This window comes from Nerophis lumbriciformis, linkage group LG09 (genome assembly GCF_033978685.3).
Source record: "Nerophis lumbriciformis linkage group LG09, RoL_Nlum_v2.1, whole genome shotgun sequence".
Lineage (NCBI taxonomy): Eukaryota > Metazoa > Chordata > Actinopteri > Syngnathiformes > Syngnathidae > Nerophis > Nerophis lumbriciformis.
In genome coordinates, this window is record NC_084556.2 from 26100662 (window position 1) to 26115934 (window position 15273).

Genomic DNA, 15273 nt, shown 5'->3' on the forward strand with positions numbered 1-15273 from the left:
GGTTTTTTCAGTTCAACGTTCCCTCTCGGGAGACCGCCTGACCCTTTGGCACCAAAACGACAGTTTTTGTCATGCTATAAATATTCGCCTGTAAACTGGAGAAAGAGGCACAATGAAATGTACCTGATAGGCGCATTTCTACATGGTTGCCATCCTACATGTGATGGTTAAATATGCAAAATAATTAATATAAGCTACACTTTAGTGTTTGCATCACATAACGACAACAAAACGACATGAGCTTCTTTTCTTTTTATTAGTGAAACACACAAACTCACAAAAAGTATCCTGAGTTTTGCCTTTGAGTGCACAGTGCTGCTTGGCTACAGTAAAACAATGTGTACGAGTGTTCTTACAATTCTTTGGCAGTTTTAGCAATGGCCGCTTGAAGTGTTTGTCATAACAATATGTGAAATTAAAGAACAGATCATATTTACATGATTGTACAACATATTAGGAAAACCTGCATCTTGTGAGCATGACACATTAAATCGACATTTAATTGGCAGGACTAAATAGCAATATTACTGTCACACAAGATGATGTGAATAGTCGTCGCAAATGGAAATTACATCAATTAGAAATAGAAACAAGTGAACTTTTCTCCAGGTATCATTAAATCCACCCTCAGCCAGGTTTTTGAGTAAAGAAAAACTACCTGGAGGTTTGAACAAAGTCGATAAGTGAAATCTAAGATAGGCCATTTAGCCTTGAAATTACTATTTGAAAACTGTGACATACAAATTGAAGTTTGAACTATGCTTTACTTCCAGCATTTTAGGCGTGAGGTTTAAAATAATTGAAGCCTGAAAAGAACAAAAAAAAACATTGGCTGCTGATCCTTGTCAGATATTAAAACAAATACCGACTTGCCCTGAATATTCGATAACTTCTATTTTGTTTTTAAAGAACTGTTCATACAGTGATACCTCAACTTAAGAGCTGTCTCTCTGCTATTTATTATGCTTTAAGTTTAAAACCATTTTTTTTATTAGCATCCCTGCTATGAGTTGGTATAGCAAATGTCACAAATCTGTAAAATGTGAGGATAGACATAAGTTGTTTTTCTTTCTAACCACGGGAAATAAGAAAGTGAGAGTGAAGGACAGAGTTGAGAAGTGGATCATATTCACTGAATTAAATAAGACACCGTTTCTCCAACTTGGTGAAACAATTTAAGCGTATCATTGCTAGTCTGCGACATACTGAAGCAGATTGAGTCCAACACCAGCCAAGTATGTTAAATAATATCTGACCGGCAGACATTTATGCAATAAATTATTGAAACCTGCTGATGGTGTGTTTGACTGGAAGGAAATAACGTAAAAGTCCACACTCCAAGGTAAATGCTGTATATTATTATTACATTACTTTATACAATTACTGTAGTTGTTATTAGTGCATTATGTTTTATGGTTTTATACAATGTTGCTCATCTAAAAGTTTGTTTTTCTTTTTAAAAGGCATTTTACATGCTAAAATTGAGCTTTTTTGGGAAGGGGCGAGCACCGAGGAAAATAATTCAAATTAATCTTAATAGAATAGGTAGATTTTGGATACAAGTGTTTTGAGTTAAGAGCCCTGTCACAAAACTAATTAAGCTCTTAAGTTGAGGTACTACTGTATACATCTCTGGACCCCCAAATATAAGACGACCCATGGTTTTAAGACTTGAGGGAAAAAAATACTTATATGGATCAATACAATAGTAAATAAAGATGAAGGAGGCTGCTATTGTACATACCAGTATGTGAGTATTAAAAAGGAAGATGGACTGAATTAACCTTTTACCTCAGATACCTTGACTTTAACCTCAAGGATGCTTTTCTGTGTGGACAAAAAAATCCTACAGACGCTTTAAAGTCAAGGCAGCAGGCATGTAAATGAAACACAAGTAAATGTATTTATGAATAGACTGGAGTGTTTGTTATGCACAGTGCTTTTTACGTTGAACTGACCTTCTGACATAATATGCGGGATGTTGTGGTTGTCAGTGGAATATGCAACACATACGGATGAACATTAATAAATGTTTATAGCAGTGGTGAAATTAATTCATCAAGTACAGCGTTGTGTATGCTTTGGAGTTCCTAGGAGGAAGCTATGATATCAAGTGGAGCAGTCTGCTGGTTTCCAGCCTTGTTATGGTTGTGACTGTCTGACACTGGACTGGACTCTCGGCTGTACGGTTTGGACCGTTCGGATTTAGTCGAGTTAGAACTCGCTGGAGGGGGTTTTTGGCTCAATCCGGCAGCGGCTGGTATCTGATAAGGGCTGAACCGCAACCACGGAAGGGTGTTGTGAAAAGAGCGGTTTCTTAAAAACGATGAGGTTGTGGAACCAGTCGGGAGTGCTGCGGCCATTGCAGCTGGTGATGCCATGTAGCTCCATGGGTATGACAGCAACCCTCCAAAGGGTGGGAGTGAAATTCCCTGTTTGAATGAATACAAAACATATTAGTTTATTGATCTCATCAATGACCATACATCTACAAATTCACTAAAGACTGTGTCTTTGGATTGCCTAAGGGCCTGATCAACTAAGATCTCAATTCATCCATCCATCCATCCATTTTCTACCGCTTATTCCCTTTGGGGTCGCGGGGGGCGCTGGAGCCTATCTCAGCTACAATCGGGCGGAAGGCGGGGTACACCCTGGACAAGTCGCCACCTCATCGCAGGGCCAACACAGATAGACAGACAACATTCACACTCACATCCACACACTAGGGCCAATTTAGTGTTGCCAATCAACTTATCCCCAATTCAATTGATGATAAAAAGATCTGGAAATCTCATATAAAAATACACAACATAAGGTGGCAAGAAATATGTCAATAATTAATAAAACTAAATACATATTGGACCAAAAATCACTTCATATTCTCTACTGCTCACTAGTGTTACCATATCTGAGTTACTGTGTAGAAATATGGTAACCTGACTCTCGCCAGATCCTTGTAGTTCGCTGAGCTCCACACAAGGATCTGGGCTTGAGGGCATTGCAAACTCCTTCAAGATAACAAAAAATAATGAACCAATCAGTGTCGCCGGGCGGGATTTCATAGATGTGACGTAGCGCCGAAGCGGCTGTTTGATTCAAACAAAAATGTCGGCACGCAGTGAGGAGTCGCGTGCTGACATTGATTCTGCTATTGTAACTATTTTGCAACATAAATCGTGTACTGACATTGCTGCGTTGTTTCAGTAAAAGTTCTCTAACTCTTTGCTCTGTCATTATCCAATATGTCGTTTGTTCTGTTTTGGATTTCCCAGTGTCGCTCTCATCAGCGTCACGGGTTGATTTCGATGTGAGTGGTTGAAGGAGTACGTCATTCAAGATAACGGACAAGTGGTTTATCCAGTCACATACAATGATTTTTTTACAAGGCCCTGCCTTCTGAAATACAGCTCCTATAGAGAAGTCCCAGATCCTTGTGTGGAGCTCAGCGAACTACAAGGATCTGGCGAGAGAGTCAGGTTAGAAATATAGGGAAATAACTACAAAAGTACGCTTTAGTCACTAACTGTGTTACAAAAAAGATGACATGGAATAATACATAATGTTGGATATAGAGAACATTCCAACCCTTTATTTATTGAAACGAAAATATTGAAATTCCACGATCTAGTGAATTTGCAAACAGCTGAAATTATGCACAAAGCAAACTATAACCTGTTACCCAAGTATGTACAACAATTCTTCTCAACAAAAGAGGAGAAGTATAACCTCAGAGAAAAATGTAACTTCAAGCATTTGTATGCATGTACAGCACTAACAACCTTTAGTATATCAGTATGTGGAATTAAATTATGGAATGGATTAAGTAAAGAAATCAAACAATGTACTGATATGATCCACTTCAAGAAACTGTTGAAACTCCAAGTGTTTACAAAATACCAAGAACAAGAACCATGATAACCTTTTTGAACTTATTGACAATCTTATTCATCACACGATATGACATACAACTTACTTCACTATTGATTATTAATTATTTTTTTAATTTTATTCTTCATGGAGTACATTGTGAATAAATTGAGTACAGGAAGTGAACAAAAGTGTAGGATTAAAAAGGCTCTGCTTCTCCCTACTCCTTTTCGAACATGTTGAAAAGAGAAACTGGATATTGTGATTCATCATGTTGTAATTGTATGCATGTTTGAAATAAACTCAAACCATAACCATAACCATAAAGCACGCGCTAAACAGCATGTGCAAAGTATTGTAAAAAAAAAAAAAAAAAAATGCAATGAAATTGGTGGGCTTGTTGCAAGCAATCTGCTAAGAATGCATGTACAATTGGTAACTGGTGCAAAAGGGGTGAAGACCACCCTATTCAAATGAGGTAATTACGTGTACCCGACAGGCTATGACTATGGAGAGACTAATTTCCTTCCACATTCATGACATTATATGCTTCTCCGGGCTGTGCCGTTTCGTTTTGTTATGGAAAATGCAGCACAACACCCTTTTCTGAGCGATATACTGTAGAAGTGCAATCGAGACAATTTTTTAGCACGCCAAAGGTATGCTCTGGGAGGAACCTGTGTGGTGATGGTGCATCTGGTATAATCCAGAAATACTTGCAAGAATGCATTAACATGAATGTTGCAAGACATGTTTTCATGTAAATGGTCTCTAGGACGAATGATTCTATGTCCATCGTCTGTCTTTGGAGAGCAATCACCGCCTTTCTCACAGCCAGTTTGCATCACATTTCAAATATACCTAATATAAGCGCAAAAAAGTGATTGCAAAACAGTTTTAGCCTAAATAAATTACATTGCAGAGCTAAATAATTGTACTTGCATCTCCTCCTATCATAATCGTAGGCGTTCTGGTAATCAGGATATACAGTATCCTGCATAAACATGAAGACAGACAAGCTAAAGACTATAAAAAACCCAATCATTAACATTTCATATAAAATATTTAGACTTTTCTTGCAGCAAATGAATGAACAAATGAACGAAATCACTTTGATCTTGATTAAAAATCTTGTTGGCGAACACTGAGAGGGAGGAGGGAAGGAAAAAGCCAGACATACGCTATCTTTGTAGTTTGCGAACAGCGCTTTCTTGAGTTCACACGTGTTTTGTCAGCTTTTAATCCAAGTGCTGGCACTTGCAACTTTCTTGGGCCCCATGAAGTCTTATTTTGCAGTCATACTCAATAATAACACAAAGAGACTTGTAGTGTAACTGTCACTTCCCGATTTACTCAGCTGCCTGATCCGATTGCAAATGCACAAAACTTGTAACAAACTTCCGCAAACATAACAACTTCCTGCCATGCTACTCGAGTTTTACGACTTTGTCATATCATAATCATATTACAACTATAAGAAAGTATGTGCATTCAAAGTATTTGTATGGATAAAAAAAATGGAGCATCTTAAAATTAACATGAAATGCAAGCTTATTTAGTTACGACAATGTGACCACCACCCAGAGTCTATAAACTGAGATGGAAACGGCATCTTAAAATTTCAGTAATAAACAATGTAGATGGATAAGTTATTTTAATATTTAAAGTGTAGTTGTCAATTATTTGATATTATCAATAGAAATACACCAGGCACAGAGTTGCACTCACACATTGTATTACCAACACAACAAGACGACATTAATAACGCATATAATTCTTTTTCTGGGCACTCGACTTTTCCAAATGATACGAGTGCAATCTAGTTAGTTTGCTATGTTTGGCCATACGTTTACCGACACTGTATACAAAAATCGGGCAAACTTTTTGTGGAGAACCTCCTTGAAAAAGCGGTGCGTATGAAAAGGGAGGTACCACTGTCGTTGGTAAGGGCCTTGAACCAAAATACACTCGTGAAATTCTGACAGACTGCAGAAACACATTTAAACTTTATAACAATGGGAGAGCGCAGACCTCCGCCAGGCCCTACGTCTCGATTTTAATAATCCTTACAAAAACTTGCAAATCCAGACGGTGACCCATGTCACCCCCAGAAATGTAATCATTGTTCCTTATCATATTTCTCAAAGTTTCATAAAATTCCGTCCATAATTTTTTGAGCTATGTTGCTAACTAATTAACGAACAGACAAATAATCCCCCGCAAATCAAAGAATAAATTAAATTGCTATAGCTGTGTGTGTTTGTTTTGTTCATCGGTCGATCGCTTCTAAACAAGCTGCAAAAAGGTTCACTCTTTGCATTGGTCTCAGCAGCGGAGTGTGTTTGTTCGATAGCAGAATTAAATAAACAGGCTGAACCCTCCTGTCAGTCATCTACTCTCTTTGTCTCTGTGGGTGGCCAACTGCATACACACACAGATAAGTTGAGCCTCGTAACATAAATGTAAGGTAACGTATTAGATATTAGGTGGTGTCCCGATCCAATACTGATATTGGTTCAATATCAGAAAAAAACAAGTGTCGTATGATGTTGGCGTTCATCTAAAATGTCTGATACAAACAGTCCTGCAGCACGTTTACGAGTACAAAGCTGGACAGCCAGTTAATATCTAAAAGTCCTTCAATATGCACACAAGGTTGGCCTTTCCTCGTATTTTAGTGAAGTCATTCAAAACAGGTAAACATGGTAGACTACAGGCTACAAGGAGCTGGCAGCTACACAACCGCTTCGCACACAACAGCGCACAAGCGAGATATACATAAGTATCCTGAATAGAACAATAATAGTCCAAAACATGACAATTGTCAATATAAACAAGTAGGGATGTAACAATATCAAAATCTCAAAGTACGGTATTATCACAGTATTAAAGGGGAACTGCGCTTTTTTTTAAAGTTTGTCTTTCGTTCACAATCATACTGAAAGACATGACGACGGATGTATTTTTTTTTCTTAATGTATTCTAAATATTAAATAAACGTATATAAAAGTCTGCTAACAGCAGAGCAAATGGGAGCACCACTATTCTGCCCATAAAATCAGATAAATAACCATTCAAAAACCGCCAACAATACTCCATTTACATGTTGTGACTTAATTATTAACCAAATATTAGTGATATTGTTATTATAAGCGCTAACAAAGACAAACTATTTATAGCGGTGACATAATCCCTTCCGTGTTTCCCTATGTTTACATCATGCTGCTTCCTTGCTTCCCTGCTCCTTGGAAGTTTATTGTAGATTATAAATCATGCCTATCACCTGGAAAGTAGATGGCTGAAGATATAATCTGACAAATTGGGACATTTTGATCGCCACTGGAACTGGTGAGAACGACACGAAAAGTGCTTGTTCCCCCCACACCCCACACCCATTCTTTGTTATGAGACATTCTTCATCTAAATGGGAATATATGAACATATTTGCAGTCAGGGTCCTAATGACAGCATTCTTTGCACAGTAAGTGATGTTTAATTATTTTTGTTGGCTCTCATGAAGCCTGCAGTGAGCAGAAATCAAAGATGAAGAAAAAAAAAAAAAAAACGTATGCTTGAAATGATCATAATACGTAAATATTAAAAGTTATTATAAATGTGCTCATTACTACATTACATATATACTTACATCATGTATATAAAACCTCAATGGAGGTGTTTAGATGTTTTTTTAAAGGCTCTATAGCCAGAATTGAACGGCTCCCATAGGTTCCATTGTAACGGACTTTTGATCGCATTTATTTAATATTTAGAATGCATTAAAAAAAAGTCTTTCATAATGGTTGTGAACGATAGGCAAAATTCCAAAAAAGTGCAGCTCCCCTTCAAACAGTAAACTGCACTTTTTTTTTTTTTAGATTTTTGCCTATTATTCACAATCTTTTTGTAAGACAAGAACACAGTTTTTTATGCATTCTAAATTATAAATAAATGCAATCAAAAGTCTGCTTAAAATGAAGCCTACGGGAGTCGCTCTATTCTTTCTATAAAGCCCTTAAAAACATCCAAACACCTCCATTAAGGTTTTATATACATGCTGTAAGTACAGTATATATGTAAAGTAGTAAAGCGCACATTTATAATAACATGTAATATTTACATATTTTGGTCATTTCAAGCACATGCAAAACATTAATTTCCAAAACGCATCATGGTTTTCGCTTTTTTCTTCAGCAACATCACTGATTTCTACTCACTGCAGACTTCATGAGAGCCAACAAACATAATAAAACATCACTTACTGTACAAGGTCTGCTGTCACTGGGATGCGGATTAGTAGAATCTTGTTATATTCCCGTTTAGATGAAGAATGACTCATAATCTTTGCGAGCAAAAGGTGGGTCGAACCAAGCATTTTGTCATGTCTTTCTCGCTATTACCGGGTCTAAATTGGCTGTCAAAGTGTACAAACTTGTCGGAGTATGTCCACGTCCTTCTACTATCCAGGTGAGAGGCATGATTTATGATCTAGAATAAACTTTCATGAGCACCGAGGCGAAGAAGCAGCTCACCAGCCGATGATGTCAACATAGCCACAAAGCTAGTGGTAAAGTGGATGGATGAATTGAGAATTCATCAAGACACTTTTCAGTTTGCCCGTAATTCCCGCTGTGTACAGGGTTTTTTATTTTTAATTTCCTTCCGTTCTGTGCTACGTGACCGGCTCGAGACGAAAGTGCCGCCCTTTACTTTGCGGAATGCAGACTTTCTTACGTCCACCAAATAGATTATGTTTTCGCCAGGGTTTGTTTGTTTGTTAGCAACATAACTCAAACAGTTGTGGATCAATTTAGATGGATTTTTTTTTCAGGAAATGTCCAAAAACAATTCTTCTCATCTGCCACGAACACACTTCACTTCCTGCTTACGGCGTTCCATGCCCCCACCTTGACGGCCCCGCGCTGCCCAGAGTATTCTAGGAGATGTAGTTTATTTACAGACCCGGCCAACACTAAAGCGGCAGAAAAAATGTACACACCCAGTTTTTGTTTGATACCGTCACGCGTCACGGCATTATTGTGAAGACTTTGAAACCGTAAAACTGCGGTACCTACAATACCGGTATACCCCTATAAACAACTATTAAATAATGATCTTGCATATTACTTACTGATACAAAGTCTCCAAGACAGAAGCGTATTAGAAAATATCCAGGAACAAACGTGTCTGGATCATTCAAATTACTCTGTCATGATCTTAATGAACTATTGTGGCGACTAGTTATTGACAAAATACAAATTGCCACTCCACTTCAATTTAAAGACAACATATGTCCATTCCAAATGTATCAAATAGGTTAGTGTTTTCATACCTAACATTGTTCTCTGTTTGAGTAATTTCACTTGGCAAAACCTTTTCAAACTTGGCATGCAACAACATGATATAATATATACAATGGTTTGTGCTGATATTGTATCGAATTATTATCGATATCGGCAAATACTCAAAGGCTTAAATTTTGGCATCGTATCGGAAGTTAAAAAGTTGTATCGGGTTACCCCTAATGGAAATGATCTAGATCACCCCGAAAATCGATCACTTTCATTTTCATTTTCCTTTATTTAACCAGGTAAAAACTCATTGAGATTAAAATCTATTTTGCAAACACTTCTGACATTTCCTGAAAGTTTCATTAAAAAATTTGCTCATAACTTTTTGAGTTATGTTACTAACTAACCAACCAACACACAGAAATATAATTAATCATTTTTTGGGTGTATTATTGTCTTCAAAAAATTGTATTCAGTATTTTTATTGGATCTCATTAGATTGTTATTGTTATTGAGAACACAATTTTACACTTCCAAATACATTGAGGTGTTTCAGTTGCCATACCTGAGCTAGGTGAAACATGAATGGCGATGGAGATGCGAGGCTTTGAGATACCCCTCTGTGTTCTGGCTCGTTTAATCCTGAGAAAGAGGAAAACAGATGTCCCAAAGGGTGAAAAGCCCCTGTCTTCAGAGACAACTGTCCTGGGTGAAACAGGAAAGGTGGCCCAAGATGGCTGTTTGAGAGCACCTCAGTCTGTAGATGTCCTGTACTCTGTGATGATGAGCTTTGTGTTTCCATTGACAGAAGAGGCAGTTGTTTCAGGCCATCTTTGATTTTACTCCTGTAGCCTTGTGAAGGATTTAGCTCCGCCAAGAAATTCTCAGCAGACGTTGGCGGATCCTTCACGTCACTCTTCATACTCAGCGGAGACGAGGATTCGACCCAAGAGCCACCGGCTTCACCGATATCCTCACCTTGCAGATCGATATCTGAATCGCTTCCTGTGTTATCATCTGTTGGTAACATGTGATTGGGCGTGAAAACAGTTACACCACATATCTGCATTAGTTGTATGCAGCTCCAAAGAACATTTGAAAGAAAAAAAAATAGTGTGAATAAAAGCACTGTGGCTATTTTGGTTGCCTTATTAAAACAAACTGATTGGAGGCTTTCAAAATGAATCACACAACAACTTGTGGTTGTGATCTATGTTGAACAACTTGGCTCATTGTGTTGTTTTTTTTATTGCTGGCCCCACTGACTAAATAATTCATGTTACTGCAAACACGCTTGTTGACACCCTGCCAGACTCACCCTGCACGCAATGCCTGCGCTTCACTCCCCAATGAGTATGACACATGTACAATAAAAGGCAAGAATTCCATCAAAGATAACAAAACATTAAAAAAAAACTTTTAAATTACAGCCGTCCCTTGCTGTTGATTGGTTCAGGACATGACCGCGTTAAATGAATTTCCACAAAATTAAATAGTTTCATAAAAAAACTGTCTATGACCTTCAAAATATGTTTTTTTAACATGAACCCTGTAGACATTAAAAAATAATTCTGGTTAAAAGTGAATTTGTGTTCATGTGTGTAAAAATGTCAACAAGCAAACAAAAAAAAAACAGAAGTTGTTGTGTCACCTTGACAGTTTGGCATGGATGTCACAGCCCAAGATTGCTGAGGAGAATAAAACGCGTCGCTGGTACTGGGCTGGTCCCAAGAGTCGTCCGAATCAGCACAGTCTGCTTTGTTCTCATGTAGTGGGGATATGTTTAGAGGATTGTTCCTGCAGAAAGTGGACTGAGTTTAGGGCCTATGAGGGAAGCTGAGACTTCTGCACTAGTACAAGTAAACAAACCTTTTTTCTCGTCTTCCATTGCCTGTGTCCCTGAATCCTTTGGCAAAAGGGTTGTTGTCAATTTTTAGCTGCGTGATCTTGTAGAAACAAGATAATTTATTAGTTACCCGTTTGAAATATCCCCTATGAAATCACGGTGCTCAATCCAGAACGTAAAGGTCTTATATAATTTACATATATATATTTTTAACAGCATATTTGACCTTGCACTTTTGCAAATAGGGCTGCAACGATTCATCGATTAACTTGAAAAAATACTCGATTTGTATTTTGTTGCTTTGATGATTCGATTAATGAGTTTGATGAATACAATTTATAAAATCCAGACCGTGTGAAGTACCTGGACCTTAAAAAAAGCAGAGTTTGTTTCCCCAAGACTTGAGCACACATAAGCGGTGATGCCGGTTGCACTGCAGATGCTATGGCCTGTTTAGCGGGGACAGCTGAGTGACGGCTGAGAAAGACGGCTCCAAGAAAAGGGGGAAAGAGAGCAAAAGGCCCAAAGAAGACTAGAGAAGCTGTCACAGGTTTTGTGATTATTTAAAAGTGAAAAAGACAGATATTGTGTTGAAGTGTGTGCACTGACTGTGCTGACATTTCACAATAGCACTACATCAATGATGCAGCACACCACCAGAAAGCATCTTACATATTTAAGAGCAGTAAAATAGCAGAAATAACATAAATGTCCATTTTGGTAGCTAACATCTTATATGTTTGACCTGCATTACAAATGTGTTAGTCAAACACCTGTGAGGACATGTTGATCCTAACGAGTTGTGTGTCCCAAAATCCAACACCACTCCTTAAATAAATACCTTTTCAAATGTATATTAAATGGGCTGTTTGCAACTTGCTTACAGTTACATTTTTCAAACCAAAAAATGCAACAAGAACACCATTGGCTAGCTTATGTTGGTTACCATCAGTGGTTTAAAACAACACATTTGTTTTAAAACTGTCCATATGTTTCACAATTACTAAGTTTATGTAATAAAAAAAAAAATTCCGGCCAAAACAAAAATAAATGGTGTTCACGGCTGTCACTCACCCTGTCTCGCCAACACGTGCGCACAGGGACCACGTGCAAAAGATAAAAACAGTCCAAGAGAAGCAAAGAACAATTTGCAGTCATGTTGTTGTTACGATAGAATATACATACATTTAATGACAGCTAACGCTAGCTAGCCAAATAGCTATCATTAACTAACAGCACCCAAAGCTACTGTAACTGAACGTGTTACATACGTACGTAGTTACGACATTACATTCTAGAAGCCATAATAGGGTGGTATATGCTATGTTAAATACATTGGAAAGTTAGTGCCCCCTCGGCATCTGTGTAAATGTTGCAAAAAGACACTTTTGGTTAAGTTATTTATTACAGGGTTTGAGGCTACACAGTGTTTTATTTTCTACATATAAGTAATATAGTGATTCTCAAGAAGAAATACAAATCCTTGTTTATTTTAACTATTGTTCCTGAAGGACTCTTTCAGGCTATATAGTGTATTTTATTCAATTATTTGAACCAATTAATCGATATATTACTCAATTTACTCGAATACTAAAATAATCAATCGCTGCAGCCCTGCATGCAAACAATGCACCTGTGTTAGTGTGGATGACAGGTTGAGGTACCTTCTCGTTTTGGTAAGCAGTGACAGCAATAAACTCAGTCTCTGGGAAAACATAAGTCAGGAAGGTGCTGTATGGAAGTTTCATGATGTCGTTGGCTCTCACAATATGGAACCTGGGCTGGTATTTATGCATTGAATTCAAAATTGTCTAAAGAAACAAAGATGAGTCAATTAGAATGAACTTGCCTTGTGACACAATCACATTTTAGAGGGTGACTTCAGTCATATGTGTTTTATGGGATAATGACAGATCTGAAATGACTACTTACAAATCCGTGCTTATCCGATATATTGTTGGTGAGTTTGAGTTTATGGAATGCAACAGGCTTGCTCATCCATTGCTCTCCCTTGGATGGACTGTCAGGATGAATGTACATGCGCTTTGGCATCTCCGGGTCTGCTTTTCCAGCTACTATCCAGCGGGAGTTGTGAAACTTGTAACGGAAGTCATCAACAGAGACGATGTCCATCAGCAGGATATATTTAGAAGTTTTGTCAAGGCCATCAACCTTTACTTTGAAAGCGGGGAACATCCTCCTGTAACACACAGTCAAATGAACACACTGCTTTTGGGAACTGCTTTTCCCTGAATTATGGTTATGGCAGTAGTTTATTTCAAACAATATCGCAAGAGAAAAGTAATCACAGAGCATGCATTATGTTTGTTAGGGCTGAACCCTGACACCAGGGATATTGAACTAAAGTGTTTTAGGGCAAATAAGCTAAGGACTGGGGGGCTGGACTTCTCCTTTCACTATTAGTCTTATTTTGTATATCCTGGAGAACCAGCGTCCTCTACAGTAGTCATTTGATTTTGGTCTATTTATTTTGTTAGAGTCTGCTGTCAAAAACCTTCTGCAAAACCTCTAGTCAAAGATCATCTCTATGACAGCACGAGTGCGTTTTTAAGAATCTGCTGCAAAAATGTGAGCCCCTCACAAGTATTTTGAACTGAACTCGCAGGCCACCAGTTGAACAGCCCAAATGATGAAAAAGCGAGGACCTAAAATGGAACCTTGAGTAACAAGACTAGTATACCTAAAGACGTTGAACAAATGATTACTGACTGCATCTGAAGTAAGTTACATACACCTTAGTTACATAAATCACATTATGAAAAAAAACTGCCAAAAAGGAGATGACTTAAAGGAATGCTCTGTTATGTAAATCATGGGTTTGGACGCTAGCGTTCTGTTTGCTAGCAAGTTTAAAATATCAATGGAAGGATGTGCCGATGTGTTTACAGTGGTTTAAGTTCCTCTATACAGCAGGAGCACTCTAGTCTTTTTTTAGTAATTTGCTGGAAAAAAGTTTGTCTCCCATGTTTTGTACTCAACTTGGGAAGATGTATCGTGGCATTTCCAGGCCGGATTTGGCCCCTGGCCCGCTAGTTGAATAGCCCTGCCTTACACTAAAGTATTAACTAAATGTTTTAGGGATGGGGAAATAGTCCAATTTTTGATTTTGGCTTCTCACAATTATAAATACATTATAATCGAAAAGAAAATGTGTGGGCTGTGGAACGTGTATTCATATTCCTGAGTTTGAATAGAATAGAATATAATAGAATATATTTGAGCCAATTTTCTTTGGCTCACCAACAAAGGTAACAGTGTAAAGGTGAGTGAGGCTTTTGGTGAAAAAAAGTACCACGTCCACCAAAAGTTTGGTAACTCAGCATAGTTGCCGCTCCCATTTATTTGACCCAGCGCCATTATTTCGAATCCCTCATCTTCAAATAGCGTCAATTAACTTAAGACTCACAAAGAACAAAAAAGAAAAGTGGGAGTTTAAAATATGGATTCCTCCACATATCGCGCAATCTCAACTGAGGCTAAGACATTGGCACCACTCAGTACGGCATCATTGAGGCATCAGCTATGCTGTTGAAGGGGCTGTTTGTTACAAGCTTTAAAAGCACAGGGAAAAAAAAAAAAAACATTTTCATATTTTTTTATTTTATTTGTGCATGTTGTAAATTTTGCAAGTTTTGCACAATGCATATAGGTTGTGGCTATTTATTTTAATTGAGTGTTTTGCATATTACTATTGTTATTTTTAATTTATTGTTACCATTATTATTATTTTGCTTGTTGTTTACTGGTTACTAATGTATTTCCTGTAATTTTAAGTTAAAGTTGAATTTTGGTGTTTGCAAATTAATGAATAGTCATTAGGGATGTGAATCTTACAACAACTCAAGATTTGATTCGATTCAACAAAAATCCTCGATTCAACCTGATTATCGCAATGAATTATTTGGAAAACCTTTTCAAAACAGGTCACAGGTTACAAAAGCTCCTCTTGGTAGCTGACGAATGAGGTATACACGCAGCGAGTAACCGAGGAAATGATCTAAAAATATTTTTTAAACATGGGAATTTGTATAAAATCGAAATAAATAAGAATCGTGATTCGAATGTGAATCTTAAAAAAATAAAAAAATAAAAATAAAAATATACGTCTGTTATTATAATGGTGATTTTAATTTTTTTTGCCATAATGGTCCAGTCCTCCAGTTTATTAATATAGCTGTAGCCAGTAGTGTAAATTAAAGGGGCATTTACAATTAAAAACAAATATCAGTAATCCAGTGCAATTTTTTT

General features: G+C 37.4%; 1 protein-coding gene across 2 annotated transcripts in view; it reads right to left on the bottom strand.

Annotated features, from left to right (window-relative positions):
* Positions 1-255: 255 nt before the first annotated feature.
* Positions 256-15273, bottom strand: part of LOC133607454 (T-box transcription factor TBX2b-like) — a 48637-nt gene continuing 33619 nt past the window's right edge. Inside the window, exons 2-7 of one of the 2 annotated variants that reach the window (XM_061962077.2) lie at positions 12937-13204; positions 12669-12815; positions 11028-11104; positions 10810-10955; positions 9724-10175; positions 256-2432 (exon numbers count right to left, since the gene is read on the bottom strand). In XM_061962077.2, coding sequence (XP_061818061.1) covers positions 2091-2432; positions 9724-10175; positions 10810-10955; positions 11028-11104; positions 12669-12815; positions 12937-13204 — 1432 coding nt within the window. In that variant the 3' untranslated portion in view covers positions 256-2090. The remainder of the gene's footprint in view (positions 2433-9723; positions 10176-10809; positions 10956-11027; positions 11105-12668; positions 12816-12936; positions 13205-15273) is intronic. The other variant, XM_061962080.2, reaches the window with a different exon arrangement.